We start from the raw sequence: 19388 nt of genomic DNA, 5'->3' as shown, positions 1-19388 counted from the left end.
TTTCTTTTGCTTAGAATGTTATCAGAGTATAAATGACTTTAGTTATTTTTTAAAATGAAATCATGTAATTCTCTGGAGAGAATCCTGTTTTCAGATGTTTTGAATTTCCAGATCTGGATGACTCTTAAATGTATCTGATTTGTTCTAACAAACATTTAAACACTTACAGAAAAAACTGCACATTCAAATGATAACATTAGGGATTGATTTGATTAGAATATTTCTCTTAAAACATAGACTAGAACGTATTTCCCACGTGTGATGCCATATAGTTTTGAATTTTTGCATTATGTAAGATTGGTCCCACCACCTCTTGAGACTTCTCTTTCCCTCCCCCCGGCTCATTATGTAACACAAAACTAGATGGTTGGACAGGAGAAGTCTCATTAAGGTGCAGTTAAGGGTCAGAGTAGTTATCAGTAATTTAGGGCAAAATACATTACGGGGATGCTGTTGCAATTATCCCAAACTCAAGTGTGTTGAACACAGTAAATTATCAGTTAAGGTTTAAAAAAAAAAAAATTCTCAACATGGTAAAGCCTTAACTCTGCTTATGATGACTGTGGGGATGAGAAGTGGGGAAGAGAAGAAAAATAAATGTCTTAAAATTCAGTTTAATCTGAAACCACAAATACTAAAGACCTTATTTGTAGTCATTCAGGGCATAAGCTGATGTTCAAAGCTTTTGCATTATTTGGTTAATCCTATTCAGGGTGGAAAAAAGGGTGACACCAAGTGCTAAATTTCTTAAAGGACCTGTTTAACTAATTTTAACTCTGAAACTCATTAACAGATTTACTTGTAAATTCCCAGAAAATTTATTCTATGGAGTAAATGCTGTTGTTTGGGGGAGAATAAGTGGAATTTTTCATACATAACAGATTTTGAATCCCTGCTTTAAGTGTAAAACCGAACTTTAATTGTGGAGCTGCAACTAGTGTCTCCATTATACAAATAGAATGTATAAATTATAAGTACATCAGCAGTGGTTTCTGGAAGAGGTGAGTTTTTTATGAGGTTCCTGAGAGTTAAGGCTTGTTCTGAATATTTTATTATAGTGAGTCAGGGCTTGTCTGTACAGAAAAAATTACCAGTATAATTATACCACTATAACTTCCCATGTGGACAGGCTTACTATAGTTTAGCTTGTTCCTGTTTAGCTTTGGAAGCAGTACAGGTTAACCTGGAAAAAGACCCTCTTATGAGGGTGTCCATGTGGGAGTTATAGCAGTATAATTAATTGTAACATTACATTGTCCTGGGTATTCAAACCCTCAGAGACAAGTTTGGAGAAGTCCTTTTGGGCTAGTGAGTCCTTTTCATAGTTAATTTTTAAAATCCACAATATTGGCTGCAACACGTTTTGATAACTTGTACCTTTCTTTGCCTGTGTGTTAAAAGGAAGAGCTGGCCTTTGTCTTTGAAATGCTGCAGCAGTTTGAAGATGCCTTGGTGCAATATGATGAACTTGATGCCTTGTTCTCTCAATATGTTGTTAACTTTGGTGCTGGTGGTAAGTGCTTTAAATCAACAAGTGAATGCATGCAGCAGATTAGTTGGTTCCACTCCCTGTTCTGCTCAGGACCAAATTAAAGTAAAACAGGGGCCCTAGGCTCAACCTTCCTATATGGTTCTGCGACACCCTTTCCTGGGGGGGCAGCAGATTTCAATTAAGATGCATGAGACACTTCATGATACTTGGAGCTATTGTTTCATGCTCTCTCCAGGTTCAGACAGGCAACAGTTATACTCTGGGCATGTGTTCAAGCTTTTCTTTGCATCAGTGAGGTCTAGAAACATAATGAAAGCTGAGATTCTGGTCTCATGTGACTCCAAGAACTGGGGCCCTAGCCATGGGTCTAAAGTACCTATGTCTTGATTTGGCCCTGGTGCTGCTGCTTCTTCCCAAAGCTTGTTGTTGAGTCATTAATAATCAAATCTTCTTGCATGCGATTTTGAAGGCTTCCCGTTGAATCTAACGCTATTTTTTTTAACAACATGCATGATTACAGGCTACTTTAGACATTGGCTAAAAGGTGGTTTTCAAATTAGATTCAGTAAGAAATTCTAGACACTAGAATTATGCCATGCCCAGTTAATGCATATGTATACAATTCTTTCCTTGTATATTTAATATAAATTGTTTTCTACAAGCAGCATGAGACTTGAGTTCATTTCAGTTTGTCAGTAACATGGGACACATACCTTTCGAAAAGTGTCAAGTAATGTGAAATCAATTATTTTGTATAAGTAAGATGTTATATTTCATAATACAGCATAAGATGTTCAGATATGACTGAGTGTAGATGTAAAAATAGAAAGATGTATGGAACACTTAACAAATAACTTATCATGAATTAGTGGGATAAAGGCAGATATGACTAAAACAAGGGGGACACCTATCATGGTGAGGTGTAATTAATGGATGCTCAGGCAGCTAAAGTTGCTCAGCTTTCTATCTGTAATTTCACTTGATTTACTTTAATCATCCAGAAATGCATTGTAAACCAATTGTCTTATTGCTTATAGCTGTCAGGTATTTAGTCAGCATTTTGAAAATTGGCTGCCTACTTTTAAGTATCTAGAGTAAGTAATGGGAGATGTGGCTGCTTATATAGGTATTTGAGTTAGTTTGGCACTAAGGTTGTTGTGGGGGTTTAAAAAAAAAAAAAGCCTTTAAAGTAATGGGTTTGGACGTTAACTGTATATTTGTTTACTTAGATGGAGCAAACTGGTTGACGTTTTTCTGTCAACCAGTGCGGAGCTGGAATGGATTGATTCTCCGTAAACCAATAGATATGGAGAAACGAGAGCTAATTCAGAATCAAGAAGCCACTCTCTTAGACTTGCGCAGTTACTTGTTTTCTCGCCAGTGCACGCTGCTGATCTTCCTGCAGAGACCGTGGGAGGTGTCCCAGCGAGCACTAGAGCTGCTTCACAACTGTGTGCAGGAGCTTAAGCTACTAGAAGTGAGTTTGTGTAACACAATTCATTATGTAAGTCACATCTCTTGTTTAATAGTAGAGGTTTCTGTCCAGTTGTCAGTCACCGCTGACACAATTAGCACTGCTAGTGTACGATCAGTATAATGGTGTAAAAATGTTTCCAATGGTGATATTATAGCAATATTACATATATATTACTATGTTTTAAAATAAATATCTACCTGTGAGGATCGTGACCTGTGTGGTGGGAGGGTCTCAGAGCAGGGAGTTGAACCAGAGTCCAAACATTTTCACAGCGGTGAAACAGTCCTGCAGCCTGAGCCATGTGGGCCCAAGTCAGCTGGCATGGGGCAGTCATGGGTTTTTCTTTGCTGAGTAGCCATACAGATGGAGACTGCATAAAGGTTTGTTTTTTGGAGGTAGTATTATGATGTCTTGTATTGTTAAAATGTTCTGGGCCTGATCTGAAAAACTAATATAAATTTACTATGAAGCTGATAGTCATTCATATGCTTCTTTCCTGAATTCATTACCAATGTCATGATCTATAACCAATAATTAACTTATGTGGTAACAAATGTATAGTTGTGTGGGGAATAGGGCAGGAAGGCTATCTTCTTGATATGTGGGCCAGCAGCTCACTTCAGAACAGCGTGCGTGTGTGAGAGAGAGAATCTACTACTATATCTTAATGTTGTACCATGGCTTTATCAGATATGCTGGGGGGATAAATTTTGACCATCCCCAATGTATATCAGATGACCAAAGTTAAGTATTAGTACACTCATCATATATCTGTTTTCAGGAACAGTACTACGTCGTCATGGGAAAATGTCTTCCTGACTTGAGCTTATGATTCATTTCTTATTAGTCTTATCCTTGCTGTTGTAACTGCAGATACTATTCTTAGTCAAAACTAATCCTTCTGATTGTTTCTAAGATACCATGGTAGTGAAAATTTCATGAGATGATTATTAGTTGCACTAAAAAACAGTTCCTCTTCTCCACCTTAAATTTGATGCCTTAGAATTTGAGTCATATTGGTCATGTATCCTAACACAGAATAAGTAGGAGTTCCCAATGTATTCATACCATTTGTTGTTTAATATGCTTTTTTCAGATTTTCTCTTATTCCTTTCCAAATTGAGCAAACCTAGGCCTCATCTACACTACAATTTAAGCTGATGTAACTTACGTCACTCAGGGTGTGAACCCCATCCTCCCTCTCTCACCCCCCCCCCCCCGGAGCAACGTAAGTTTCATCAGCTTAAAGCAGTGTCTGCACAGCGCTATATTGGCAGGAGATCTCTCCTGACGGCATAGCTTCCACCTCTAGTTGAGGTGGAGTAATTATGCTGACAGGAGAGCACTCTTCCATTGGCATAGCGTGTCTTCAGACACACTACAGCGGCGCCAATGTTGTGGTAGTGTACACTAGCCCTCAGTCTTCTGAATCTCCTTAAATGGAAGCTACTTCCCATGCAGTGCACCTCTTCCCCAGTCTCTCAAGCTATGTCCTAATATGATCAAGCAATTATTCATTTCTCAATTACCTTTACTGTTCATCTTCAGGTCTCTGTTCCTCCTGGAGCTTTGGATTGTTGGGTATTTTTGAGCTGTTTAGAGGTCCTACAAAGAATAGAAGGCTGCTGTGACCGAGCACAAGTAGATGCCAATGTTTCCCACACAGTTGGCTTATGGAGCTACGCCACTGAAAAGGTAATCAAGCTGTTACATTTCAGTTATGGAGATATCACTTGAAATGTGCCATGGCTCTGTGACAAACTGGGACATGTTTTATTGTAAATCTAGAAGTTCTTTAATACACCGATCTGTAGACTAACCTGGTAGTACTGTGTCGTGCTACTTGGCATAATCAGGTTTACGTTTTTTTCTATTTCTTCATTGGGAGGCAAGGGCTGGGAATACTTAAGCACCATGCTCAGGTCTTTGATGTAGAGAGAGAAAGAGAAGTGCTTCATGTTTCTAAGCAATGACTGCTCTAGCTGATCTGTAGTGGTGCTGATTTAGCTTTGAAATGAACCCATGAAATCTGTCAGCTGAAAGGAGGAGGTTACTGTGAATGTGTTGCAAGAAGACAAACCCTGAGCTGAATGAGAGCCTTTCCCCCTCCAAACTTTTTATTTATATTTTGATTTTTCCCCAAACTTCTTATTTATTCCAGCATATTATGGATTTTGTAGAAATCTGGTTACAATATAGAAGTTATGGATGTTCTATAATTACAGTAGAAATAATTGACCCTCACCGTTGTTGACAATGTTAGCTTCAACAGCCCACTTATCTGCTACTTTCCCAAGTTGCTGGGAACTTTCTCACATTTTCTTTTTATTAATTACTATTTTTACTTCGTTTATAGTGTGGTACCTCCTAAAACCCCCCATCAGGATTAGGGCTCCATTGTTGTACATGCTGTATAAACATAGGAAGACAGTTCATGCCCAAAAGAGCTTATATCCTAAAAAGGCAAGACTAAAGTCATGGTAAAATTGAAAAACATACAAGCAAAATAGTCAAGGAGGTGATAGGTACATTAAGCTATTTACAAATCATTGTTACAATGTATAACTGTTTATATTAAAACTTTTGGGGGATGCACTTGGCTTTGAAATAGGGTTGAGGAGATAATTGTTGGAGTACAGGTGGAGTGGATATGATAAATGGGGAGGGAGAACGTTGAGAAACACAATGGGCAGGGAGAGGTTAGTCTGTAGAAGGATTGCAGTGTAGGTAGAGGTATGGAGTGAAGAGGACCAGAATCAATGGCAAAACAGAAAATGAGGTGGGATTACGAAAAGTCCATTTAGAACTATTAAAAGAAAATTAGTCCCATACAGTGTGAAATTTACTACTTCAGGGGGGCAAGACAAGTAATGAGACCCTATTGTAAAATAGGTTGGATAACTTGTTGATCAGTAACCTCTGTTATGCTAAAATGACAATCTAATTCTTCACATCAGAAAATAATCACCAGGGTTGACCTTCAGTCAGACAGCATCCTTTGACACAGAATATAGCAAACTACCCCCAATTCAGTCCCATAATGATTGGTAACTATTCACCTACATCTTTAACAGCACTGTGTTGGTTAAAGGCAGCCCTGCTGATCATCTCTATTCAGGAAGAAATGTTTCACTTCACATACAGCATTATATAAATAATTAGATGTGTTATGAGTTTTCAGCCTGTACATCTACCCAATCTGTACATTGGAGGCTCTGGACTTCATACAGTTGTGTGGTTTAATTTTTTTTACTGAAACACAAGACACTAATTATAATATTATGAACCTGGTATTTTAAATGCACCTGACTGTTAGTAACTGCCAGACCAATCAAAGTTGTTTTCTATACATTTAAAAAAAACCCAATCCCCCCTCCCCAAGCCTCTGGGTTTAATAAGTATCAATATTTCAGGTGTTGTATAAAAATAAAAGTGCTAAGTGTTTACATTTTTAATGTCTTTAATACCAAAAGTTGTTGACTCATAAATATAATTTAGTCTTTGATAAGATTCCTTTCAGCTTTTCAAGTAATATGCTCAGCCACTTTTAGAAGGCTCTCCTGTCTGTCCCATTTTAAGGAGGAGACCATTTTAATGAAGGCTTTATAAGTGGTGTAATATGACAACAGTATTTATCCAAATATCCTGTACTGATCTGTTGGGAGTCATGATGTAGAAGACATTTGTTAGCAAGGTTTTTTATACTGATATTCGTAACTTTTTGGAACACATTTATTGCTTGTATTTATTTCCATAGCTAAAGTCCCTTGGTTACCTGTGTGGACTTGTGTCTGAAAAGGGACCAAATTCTGAAGATCTTAATAGAACGGTTGATCTGTTAGCAGGCTTGGGAGCAGAGCGCCCTGAAACAGGTACTACCAAAACTCATATGTACTTTATGTAATACCTTGCAATCTGTTTAAATATGTGGTGGCTTCCCTCTTAGATTAGCTCTTTAGATGGGGAGAATTAAATTATATTCTGTAAGTAGATAAATGTACATGTGATACTTTGGGGGAGAGGGGGAAAAGGGGGAGCATATGTTCTTTAAGAGTGGTATAGTGTGTGGTTTCTTTCAATTTTTTTTTTTTAAATTGTAATTATAACCCTTTATTGTGGATTGTGGCTTTCACAGTATATATTCTCTTTATCAACATTATGAGGTGCCACAGCAGACATTTCTGACCACTCTTGGTTCTGAATTATACATTACTTCTATTACTGCTCCTACAACAAGCTTTAAAATTAAGTCAGTTTGAGAATGAAACAGACGAATCCTAATCTGATATTGTATACCCTGTATGTAACTAGGGCTATAAAGTGACATAACTGTACTGTATTAGTCAGAACCACATAGATTTAGTTGGCTTTCTGTTTCTGTATCAGGCTGAATCTCTAAACAATTCATTGAAAAAATTCCAGATGTTAAATATCTCCTAGTACAATTAGTATATTTGTATTGTTTGCCAGATGCTGAGATGTAATTCTACTTTTGCAGGTGGGATAATGAGTGAAAGGGAATCCAACAATATGCAGTCTACTGCAATTCCATTAAAAGCGAGTTTTCCCTCTTATAATTGTTGACTTGCTGCAGTTGGTAGCTTTTTTTCTCCTCACCAAGTGTTTGGAGTGACATAGATTCATAGATATTTAGGTCAGAAGGGACCATTATGATCATCTAGTCTGACCTCCTGCACAATGCAGGCCACAGAACTTCACCCACCACTCCTAAAAAAGACCTCACACCTATATCTGTGCTATTGAAGTCCTCAAATTGTAGTTTGAAGACCTCAAGGAGCAGAGAATCCTCCAGCAAGTGACCCATGCCCCATGCTACAGAGGAAGGCGAAAAACCTCCAGGGCCTTCCAATCTGCCCTGGAGGAAAATTCCTTCCCGACCCCAAATATGGCGATCAGCTAAACCTTGAGCATATGGGCAAGATTCATCAGCCAGATACTACAGAAAATTCTTTCCCGGGTAACTTGGATCTTACCCCATCTAAAAACCCATCACAGGCCATTGGGCCTATTTACCATGAATATTTAATTACCAAAACCATGTTATCCCATCATACCATCTCCTCCATAAACTTATCGAGTTTAATCTTAAAGCAAGATAGATCTTTTGCCCCCACTACTTCCCTCGGAAGGCTATTCCAAAACTTCACTCCTCTGATGGTTAGAAACCTTCGTCTAATTTCTAATCTAAATTTCCTAGTGGCCAGTTTATATCCATTTGTTCTTGTGTCCACATTGGTACTGAGTTTAAATAATTCCTCTCCCTCTCTGGTATTTATCCCTCTGATATATTTATAGAGAGCAATCATATCTCCCCTCAACCTTCTTTTAGTTAGGCTAAACAAGCCAAGCTCCCTGAGTCTCCTTTCATAAGACAAGTTTTCCATTCCTCGGATCATCCTAGTAGCCCTTCTCTGTACCTGTTCCAGTTTGAATTCATCCTTCTTAAACATGGGAGACCAGAACTGCACACAGTATTCCAGGTGAGGTCTCACCAGTGCCTTATATAACGGTACTAAAACCTCCTTATCCCTACTGGAAATACCTCTCCTGATGCATCCCAAGACGACATTAGCTTTTTTCACAGCCATATCACATTGGCAGCTCATAGTCAACCTATGATCAACCAATACTCCAAGGTCCTTTTCCTCCTCCGTTACTTCTAGTTGATGCGTCCCTAGCTTATAACTAAAATTCTTGTTATTAATCCCTAAATGCATGACCTTACACTTCTCACTATTAAATTTCATCCTATTCCTATTACTCCAGTTTACAAGGTCATCCAGATCCTCCTGTAGGGTATCCCTGTCCTTCTCTAAATTAGCAATACCTCCCAGCTTTGTATCATCTGCAAACTTTATTAGCACACTCCCACTTTTTGTGCCCAGGTCAGTAATAAAAAGATTAAATAAGATTGGTCCCAAAACTGATCCTTGAGGAACTCCACTGGTAACCTCCCTCCAACTTGACAGTTCACCTTTCAGTAGGACCCGTTGTAGTCTCCCCTTTAACCAATTCCCTATCCACCTTTCAATTTTCCTATTGATGCCCATCTTATCCAATTTAACTAATAATTCCCCATGTGGCACAGTATCAAACGCCTTACTAAAATCTAAATAAATTAGATCCACTGCGTTTCCTTTATCTAAAACATCTGTTACTCTCTCAAAGAAGGAAATCAGGTTGGTTTGGCACGATCTACCTTTTGTAAAACCATGTTGTATTTTGTCCCATTTACCATTGACTTCAATGTCCTTAACTACCTTCTCCTTCAAAATTTTTTCCAAGACCTTGCATACTACAGATGTCAAACTAACAGGCCTATAATTACTTGGATCACTTTTTTTCCCTTTCTTAAAAATAGGAACTATGTTAGCAATTCTCCAATCATATGGTACAACCCCTGAATTTACAGATTCATTAAAAATTCTTGCTAATGGGCTTGCAATTTCTTGTGCCAATTCTTTTAATATTCTTGGATGAAGATTATCTGGGCCCCCCGATTTAGCCCCATTAAGCTGTTTGAGTTTCGCTTCTACCTCAGATATGGTGATGTCTACCTCCATATCCTCATTCCCATTTATCATGCTACCATTATCCCTAAGATCCTCTTTAGTCTTATTAAAGACTGAGGCAAAGTATTTGTTTAGATATTGGGCCATGCCTAGATTATCCTTGACCTCCACTCCATCCTCAGTTTTTAGCGGTCCCACTTCTTCTTTCTTTGTTTTCTTCCTATTTATATGACTATAGAACCTTTTACTATTGGTTTTAATTCCCTTTGCAAGGTCCAACTCTACTTGACTTTTAGCCTGTCTCACTTTATCCCTACATATTCTGACCTCAATAAGGTAGCTTTCCTTACTGATCCCTCCCTTCTTCCACTCCCTATATGCTTTCTGCTTTTTCTTAATTACCTCTCTAAGATGCTTGCTCATCCAGCTTGGTCTACAACTCCTGCCTATGAATTTTTTCCCCTTTCTTGGGATGCAGGCTTCCGATAGCTTCTGCAGCTTTAATTTAAAATAATCCCAGGCCTCCTCTACCTTTAAACCCATAAATTCTTCAGTCCAATCCACTTCCCTAACTAATTTCCTTAATTTTTGAAAGTCAGCCCTTTTGAAATCAAAAACCCTAGTTGCAGATTTATTTTTGTTAATCCTTCCATTCAGTTTGAACTGAATTAGCTCATGATCACTTGAGCCAAGATTATCCCCTACAACCATTTCCTCTATGAGATCCTCATTACTCGCCAAGACCAAATCTAAAATGGCATCCCCTCTAGTCGGTTCAGCAACTACTTGTTGAAGGAATCCATCAGCTATCGCATCTAGGAAAATCTGAGCCCTATTATTATTACTAGCACTCATCCTCCAGTCTATATCTGGGAAGTTAAAGTCTCCCATGATCACACAGTTTCCATTAGTATTTACTTTATTAAAAACATTAAAAAGGGCTCTATCCATATCCAAATTAGATCCCGGCGGTCTATAGCACACCCCAAGCACTATCCCAGGGGAGGCTCTAATAGTTTTCTTCCCCAATTTAATTATTGCCCAGACAGACTCAGTCATATCCATTTCATCGCTTCTTATTTCTTTACATTCTATCTCATCATTGATATACAGTGCTACTCCACCACCTTTACCTTTATTTCGGTCTTTCCTAAACAGCACATACCCTTCAATACCTGTAGCCCAGTCATGACTACTATTCCACCAGGTCTCTGTTATACCTATAATATCTGGTTTCACTTCCTGCACCAGTAACTCTAGTTCCTCCATTTTGTTACCTAGGCTCCTTGCATTAGTGTACAAACATCTTAATTTTTGCTGTTTGGCCTCACTCACATTCTGTACCCTATTAGGCACGGTTATTTTACTACCAGTATAACCTATTAGACTTGTATCTACACTGCCCTTCCTCCTACCTACAGCTGTATCCACTCTTACTTCATTTTCTTTCCACTCTATGCTAAATTCTGGCGTGGAGATTACCTGGACATCTCCCAACCATCTCCCCCAAATTCCTAGTTTAAAGCTCTCTTAATCAGTTGTGCCAGCCTCCATCCTAGAAGTCTATTTCCTTCCCTACTCAGATGAAGTCCATCCCGAGAGAACTGTCCTCTATCCATGAATGCCTCCCAATGGCCATACATCCCAAAGCCCTCCTTATAGCACCACTGCCTAAGCCATCTATTGATAGTCATAATCTTGTCACACCTTTGTTGCCCTTCTCTAGGAACAGGCAGAATCCCACTAAAGATCACCTGAGCCTCAATTTCCTTAAGCGTCCTCCCCAGCCTAACATAGTCTCCCTTAATACTTTCCAGTGAGAATCTAGCCGTATCATTTGTTCCCACATGAAGGATAATTAGGGGATTCTTTCCCGCTCCCTTTAGAATCCTTTTTAACCTCAGGTCTACATCCCGTATCTTAGCACCTGGAAGACAGCACACCCTCCTATTTTCTGGATCAGCTCTGGTTACAGGCCTATCTATTCTTCTCAATAAAGAGTCCCCAATCACATAGACCTGCCTTTTCCTAGTGACGGTGCTATTCTCCAGTCTATCCCCTGTTCCCTCTGGCTGCAAGTTTTTTCCATTCCCATTCTCCCTTGTAATCCTTTTTAACCCATCCTGTATCCTCCTGGGGCTCATATTTGGTGTAATCTCCATTAACTCTTCCCCTTTTCCTATAGGACTAACCGCTCTTCTCTTCTTCCTTGCCCTGTCACCTTCAGTGACTACCTGCTGAGCCCCTTCTTCATTTTCCAACTCTGCAAACCTATTCTGAAGCTCTATTTCTCCTTCACTAGCCCGTCTTTTCCTCTGCCTAGTTCTTTTAGTCACATGCTTCCACTGACCACTTTCCTCACCCAGTCTCCCCTCAGAATTCCCTAGTCCTGCTTCCATCTGCAAGTCTGAGCTTTTCCCTTCAGATACCTCATGTCTTTGCTCCATAATCTGCTCAAACCCCTTCCTAAACTCTACCAGACTTTCCACCTGCATCTCCAAACCTCTAATCTTTTCCTCCATCAGCTCTATCAGACGGCATTTCATGCAGACAAAACTCTTACCAGGTGCCCCCTCCAGGATCATGTACATACCACAGCTTCCACATCCAGTCATCTTCATTGTGTCATCTGCTACATGGGTCACTCCCACTGCCACCTCTGAATCTGTCATAGCCTTCCCACCTAAATCCTGTTAATCTGGGAAACACAAACCACACCAAAACACCACCACCCACAGCAAAACCAAACCCCACACAAGCACCACAAGACAAACTCCCCTTTCAAACTCCCCTGTTTACAGCTCTGTTTGCTAGCTCCTGTGCTGCTGCAGCTGTCTGTGCTGCTGCCTGACTGGCTGCTACCTTTATAGGACCCCTAGTCAGTGAAGCCCCACCCCCTAATCAGGGCTCAGCTTCTCTCCCAGCACAACGCCCCTACAAGCCTCTACACATACAAATACTACCAATACAAAGCCAAACAAAAAGAGGTTAAATCAAACAACTTTTTTTAAGTTCCAGTATTTCAGACTTTTCTAGTAGAATGCAACACTTTAAAGTCATTTGAGAGACTAAAATACCATATAAAGTACAGACCTGAAGAAGAGCTCTATGTAAGATCAAAAACTTAGCTCTTTCACCAACAGAAGTTGGTCTAATAGAAGACATTACATCACCTATTTTGTCTCTCTAATATAAACTACAGAAGCTTCTCATACTGTTTTTTTATAAATCCTATAATGGGTAAGTATGAGAAGTCTTAACTTTGCTAAGATACAGGGGAGTATCTAAATATAATTTTATGTTCTGACAGATTTTGGTGAATGTGATCTAGAACACTATTTTTAGAACAGTGTAGGGAAGTTTTCTTAACTGCTGTAATGTCATTTGAATTTTGACTGGAGCAGCAAATGTAGCGGTCAGTAAAACAAATCCTGTTAACTAGATATTTTAATTTGTAATTTGTAAAAATAAGATTACGTTACCTAAATATTCTGGACTATCTTTAAATATAGCACATAATATAAAAATAATGTTCTCTCTACATTTGATTATTGCGTGTTAAAACAAAAATCTGTTTGTAAGTCAGTATCTCGTTCATTTTATTTTGAAGCTAACACCACACAAAGCCCTTATAAGAAACTCAAGGAGGCCTTATCATCTGTGGAAGCTTTTGAAAAACACTACTTAGTAAGTATGGCATATAAGTGTTTACACTGTAGTAAATATACATATTGAAAATGATGAACATATGTATATTCATGGAATGGTTAAGGCCATCATTTTCAAGCCTTGGGTACCTAATGTTAACGTCTCAAATCTGTATTGTGGCACTTATGCAGTCTGACATTCAAATGTGCACACTGTCATTTAGTTAGGGCCACGGTATGTAGTTGGGAGCCTAACATTAGGCACCAGGTTTTTAAATTTTGGTTTAACTTGCCTACCTATTACTATGGGGATGTAAATGGATTTGTAACTTTATAGGTTCTAAAAAAAAATTGGCCATACTTTCAGAAACTATATATTATTCTGAACTTAGATTATACGATCGATAAGTTAGATCTGTTCAGGAAACAGTTTGATGTTTGCATCCAGCTTTTCAGGAAGTTTTCTTAAGTGGTGATCTGCAATGGGATTTTTTTTCCTGCGTATAATGTTAGTCCCATTGAAGCTGATGACCCTCAGCATAGGTGTAAGGGTTGGAGATAGCATATCTTGTTGAATGATAAAGACCTTAGTTGTGTGTTAAAGAATCATAACTTGTTTTGTAACTTGGTATCTCCTTTTCTCTATTATGAAGCCACAGTAATAATTCTTCCGTGAGCTGTAGCTCACTTAAAGCAGGGCAGTTACAGTCCAAGGTTGGGGTTTTTCCACTTCTAAGGCAAACCAAACGAGCCAAACAGAGCAGACTTTGGTCTCACCCACTGGCTAACCACAAGTCACACAAGCAATTTCCTTGGACACTCCAGTTTCCCAGTATCTCCACCAGTGCCACTCGTTATGGAGATAAATGGTTATGAAAACCAATACCCCAGTAAAAGAAAAAAGGTTCTCTCGATCCCAAAGGATCAAGCCCCAGACCCAGGTCAATATACAAATCAGATCTTACCCACAAATCACGCTGTTGCCAATCCTTTAGAATCTGAAATCTAAAGGTTTATTCATAAAAGGAAGGAAATATAGATGAGAGCTAGAATTGGTTAAATGCAATCAATTACATACAGTAATGGCAAAGTTCTTGGTTCAGGCTTGCAGCAGTGATAGAATAAACTGCAGGTTCAAATCAAGTCTCTGGAGTACATCCACTGTTGGGATGGGTCATTCAGTCCTTTGTTCAAAGCTCCAGTGTAGCAAAGTCCCTCCAGAGGTAAGAAGCAGGATTGAAGACAAGATGGAGGAGCTGCAGCAGCTTTTTATGTTCTCTTGTCATGTGGTCGGTCTTTCTTGTTCCAAAGACAAGCTGTGCATCACATGGCATGGAAACACCTCAGAGTTCTGTCCATAGGCATGTCCCTGCATACCTTGCTGAGTCCCAAGGCGTGTCTGCCTTCTCTCAAAGGGTCAGTTGTATAGCTGATGGCCCTTACGGGGCCATCAAGCAGGCTAGGCAGAGCTGACACCAATGACATCAGATGAAGTGAGCTGTAGCTCATGAAAGCTTGTGCTCAAATACATTTGTTAGTCTCTAAGGTGCCACAAGTCCTCCTTTTCTTTTTGCGGATACAGACTAACACGGTTGCTACTCTGAAACCAGTAATAATTCTGTAGTTATATTTGTAAGCTACTTTGTATTAAGTCTGACTTCACATCACCCAATTTTTTTTTATGGAAAAGCTCCCTTGTGCCTGAAACTTGTACATTCTGTTAGGCCATTGACATTTGGTATGGAAGAGGTTGAGGGAAATTGAACAAGTCACTTTTAAAATGTGACTTTTTTACGAAATTGAAAAAGGGCACAATTTTTAAAGTATCTCAAAAAAGGTTTGGTCTAAACACTTCAAATTTGATGTCTTACATTATTTCTCAGTAAGAACTAATGCAAATTAGTAAACTAGTAAATTTGTGGAATGACGATGCAAAAATTTGAACTGAACTTCTGAGAGCTTTGTAAAGGTCTCTACTAAGCTCTGAGATCTTGCAGAATTTAAGAAATTGTAAGCTAAATAAATGCCTGCAGAGCTTGGAAGTTACATTAGTGAAATTCCTTTGTTCTTCTGGCTACACAGAACTTGTATGCATTAGAAATTCAAATAAGGAATTAGTGCACACTGTAAAAGTGTATATACTTCCAACCTCAGTTGCATCAATAATTTGAAATTAAAACACATTCATATTTTTATAACAAGACATTTCTGTTTACTGACAACACAAAAATATCAAGATATCTATCTAATCAAAATTAGAAAAGTAAGGAAATTTCTGACTAAACCTAAGAATTATAGATGTTGAAAAATTTGGAAATAGTCACATATATTTTAAGCAACGTTATGGGTTTTTTAATTTTGAAAGTCAGAAAATGCTGAGCTACAACTCCACGATCTACTTTCTCGGATTCTGGAGAGTGTCCTAATTAACAGAGATTAACAAGTCACAACAATTTTAGAAACTCTTCATATCAAGTGTAAAATCTACTACACACACGTTGGCTCCTATCTTTTGTGTGTATATAACTGAGGTGTCTATAGCCAGTATATCTATGGTTGACGATGTAGGGATATGTTTGGTCTGTCTCAGCAGTTCTCAAAATGTTTTAATGGAGTCGTCAGAGCTGACATTAGACTTGCTGGGTCCCAGGGCCAAGGTCCAAGCCCCACCATCTGGGGTTACAGGCTTGGGCTTCAGCTCCTCTCCTCCCCTGCCCAGGGCAGTGGGGCTTGGGTGGGCTCGGGCATTGGACGCCCCCTGCTGAGGTTGTGTAGTAATTTTGTTGTCAGAAACGGGTCACGGTGCAATGAAGTTTGAGAACCCCATCTGTAGGGTGGGCTAAAACCATCTTGAGATGTTACTGAGAGAAAGGCGGGGTTTTAGTCTATATATAGAGACTTGACTAGGAAGATCTTAATTGTGCAATGTTGAATGGGAAAGACTCTTTAGACTCTCTGTGGGAGGTGAAATGTTGCTGAACATAGCTGGAAGGGAGGGTTGTGTTTCTAGCCTGTATATGGATAGAATGATACAAAATGTTGGTATCTGTGGCCCAGAGTGGAGGAGAAGCCTGAAGGAGTTGGGGTTGCCAACATGTGATATATGTGGTGGTTTTCTGGTTAATGTGTTTCGGGGGGAGAGGGGTCTTTAGCCATTTTGAAAATTTAGCTGGGGAAAGGGACGGGGGCTAAGGAGACTGACCTGCAGGTTTTGGCTGTGCAGGGAATGGGGCTCAAGGTTGGTTGTGGAACCTTAACTCTGGGTTGCTTGTCTTCCAGCAGAGTGCCTCAAACAATTTATTTAACTGTATAAATGTCTTAAAATATATCCATGTACAACTATAACTCTTAGTTCTTTGTTTGGGAATTGCACCTGTTGATTGAGGTTCCTCTTTCATTCAGATTAAACTTCTTTCAGAATAGGACCAGTTACGTGATCTCTCTCACTCCAGCAGTACATGCACACATTTCCAAGTAGTGCTGCATAATATGTATGATTAGAACCCCAAATGACAAGGCTCTTTTACAAACTTTTAATGATCTTATAAATGTGAACAGGATGCACAAAGATCTAGAGGGTAACAGAATACGGTCACCTAGAAATGTAGTCACTTTAAAAATGAGTTAGAAAGTAGTTTCAAGTACATCTTGTACAACTACATCTGCCCTTAATCCCTGTCATTTTTTGTGGTATTAAAATCTCGTCCTATTTTTAAAAGATGTTTTTCTTTCCTCTATTGCTCTGTGTAATACCGACGTAGAGGGTTACTGATTATACAGGGGAAACAGTGATGGCTACTTAGACGCAAAGTGTTACCAGGTGTTGAAGATCTGCGCTGCGCACCCCCCCCATCTTTCTCCAATTTCTTTCAGTTGTAGTAGTAATTGTTAAGTCGTTTCAAGACATTTTTATTTTAAGATGATTGTCCCTCAAATAAACTAGCATAATTGTGTGGCATTTCCCTTGTGAAGCATCTTATGTGTACAACTACTAAACAAAATGTTATACAAAAATCAACAAATAATTATGTTCACTTTGAACTGTTCATTGGGGTTTTTGGTTTAAGAATGAATTCTTTTCTGTTCCAAGTTTTGCACTCGTTAAATTCTTGTTTCTTTACCTTTAAACAGGATCTGTCCCATGCCACCATTGAAATGTACACAAATATTGGAAGAATCCGCTCGGCTAAACTCGTTGGAAAGGACTTGGCAGAGTTTTATATGTAAATGAATTTTTTAAGAATGTCTTCTAAAAATACCATAGTGTTGAAAAGCTTGGACACAGTCTGTAAGGGAAATTAACTGTATTCTGAAAGAAGCATTTAACAGAATATTTTTAATAGTCCAGGTGCTATTAATACAAGTATTCTAAATTGGTTTTCTTTCAGCAATAAAATACATAATACAGAAAATTAACAAGATACACTAATAATCTGTCATGCCAAACCACGGTACCCAAAATAATAGTCAGGCAATCCGACGGCTAGAATAAACTTATGCTGCTGGATTTAATATCAAAGGCCCCGAAAGCAGTGAGTAGGTGATTTCTCCCCCCTCCTCCTTTTTTGGGGGGTGAGGGAAGAGTGGGGGAATAATAAAGATAAATATTCAGATGTGCTGAGTAAGCAGTTAGGAGTGAGTTTTTGGCTCTGAGCCCTCCTTGCTTTTGTTTTTATTAACTGGCTGATGATAGCTGTATCCCTTGCACCTACTCTAGGCTAAAAAGCTTTCAGGCATGTTTTCTAATGTGATTTCCAACACTTACTATATGTGTTAATGTAAGTTTTTATTATTAATTGCAATATGCTCAACATTAAATCACACTGGAAGGTAAACCAATGTGCAGTTAAGCTCCGCTGAAGAGATTTCATTAATGCTTCCCAGTTTTACATTTCAGGGAGTTTCAGAGTAGGGCGGTATTTTGGTTTGGTGTTTGGCCCCGTTATACTGGAACGTGTTTCTCTTGTTGATGCATCATAGCTAATCATGACCCTCATACTATGGCTGGAAGGTCTGAATTCACTCAGGTTTTGGCCTGAAGGACACGAGAGAGACCATTTAATTACAAAATAGTTCTATATGATCCCTATCTCCCCCATTCTTCCCTCCCCCCAGTTTTAGTATACTTAGAACTTGTTGAATAAGCGTATTTTTAATTATAAAAATGAGACATCTGCATCACACTAATGAACCCCAGTGGGCTGGCAGGGGGAGAACCTTGACTTTGGTTCCTTTGTTTTTCAAGACAGATTTGTGTTTGAATGCTTTGTGTAGTTACTGTATAGTATTTCTAACTAAAAATAATTTTTGGCTTTGGGTGAAATGCATAAGCAATCCCCCAGTATACGGTGTTGGCAAAATCAATATCGTGATCATCCATTACAATACTTTATCAAGTGCATATTCAATGAGTATATCTCAAAAAAGTGGCTGCTTTTTCAGTGTCGTTAACTTGCTAGAAGTTTGGGATATATGTGTCCATGGCATTCTGTTTCACCTAGATCAGGTACGAACTATTTGTTCTTTATTTTCCAGGAGGAAGAGGGATCCACAGAAGGCAGAGGTCTATCTTCAAGGAGCACTAAGAACTTACCTTGCTGAGGGCTGGGCATTGCTTATCACACATACAAGAAAGCAGTTAGCAGAATGTCAGAAACACCTTGGGCAAATTGAAAAGTATCTTCTAAAATAAAGAAATCTGGAAAGTTCAGATTGGAGTACTGTTGACATGTATATTTTCTGACCTAAATCTGTTGAGAGGCTGGAGAGAGTCCAGTCAGTAGCCAATGAGATTAGTCTGTTGTTGACTTTTCTACAATCCATTCAATGTCTTTGATCTCTTTATACAGGTTTTTCTTATGTTTCCCTGTTTTGCATTCCAACATCGGAGTCCTTGAGACAGAGTTGACAAAGCATAGATAATGTGATCCATTATATTAGACTAACAAATCTAGTGTACACATTTTCTGTTTGCACTTGTAGCAAAGGGTATGTTAGCCCTAAAGTTTGTATAATGTTACTTATTTTTGGTCCAATAAACATCACACTATATACAGTTTCTGCCTACACATTAACATAGTGGAGGCTAAGTCCAACTGATTTTCAGTTAGATTTAGGGTCCTAACTGCTGAGGTCTCCTCTAATAATGGGTCCTAGGCTCCCAAGTCACTTGAGCACTTGAAATTTTTATTGTGTATGTTTCAAAATGTGCTCTTACAAAAATGCTGTTGAGCTAATGA

The 19388-nt window shown here is 38.8% G+C and overlaps 1 protein-coding gene across 5 annotated transcripts in view; it reads left to right on the top strand.

The window, feature by feature from the left end:
* The window catches only part of TRAPPC10 (trafficking protein particle complex subunit 10), a 102273-nt gene that overhangs the window by 37549 nt on the left and 45336 nt on the right, over positions 1 to 19388 (top strand). For all 5 annotated transcript variants that reach the window (XR_012160710.1, XM_073359195.1, XM_073359203.1 and 2 more), the window contains 7 exons: positions 1402 to 1513; positions 2722 to 2969; positions 4518 to 4664; positions 6727 to 6841; positions 13113 to 13189; positions 17281 to 17372; positions 18685 to 18825. Coding sequence is in view for 4 of the 5 variants with exons in the window: in XM_073359195.1 (XP_073215296.1) it covers positions 1402 to 1513; positions 2722 to 2969; positions 4518 to 4664; positions 6727 to 6841; positions 13113 to 13189; positions 17281 to 17372; positions 18685 to 18825 (932 nt within the window). In the remaining variant the exon portion in view is untranslated. The remainder of the gene's footprint in view (positions 1 to 1401; positions 1514 to 2721; positions 2970 to 4517; positions 4665 to 6726; positions 6842 to 13112; positions 13190 to 17280; positions 17373 to 18684; positions 18826 to 19388) is intronic.

This window comes from Lepidochelys kempii, chromosome 1 (assembly GCF_965140265.1).
Source record: "Lepidochelys kempii isolate rLepKem1 chromosome 1, rLepKem1.hap2, whole genome shotgun sequence".
Classification (NCBI taxonomy): domain Eukaryota; kingdom Metazoa; phylum Chordata; order Testudines; family Cheloniidae; genus Lepidochelys; species Lepidochelys kempii.
Note: the sequence above shows the minus strand (reverse complement) of the source record. Positions and strands in the feature narration are given on the sequence as shown.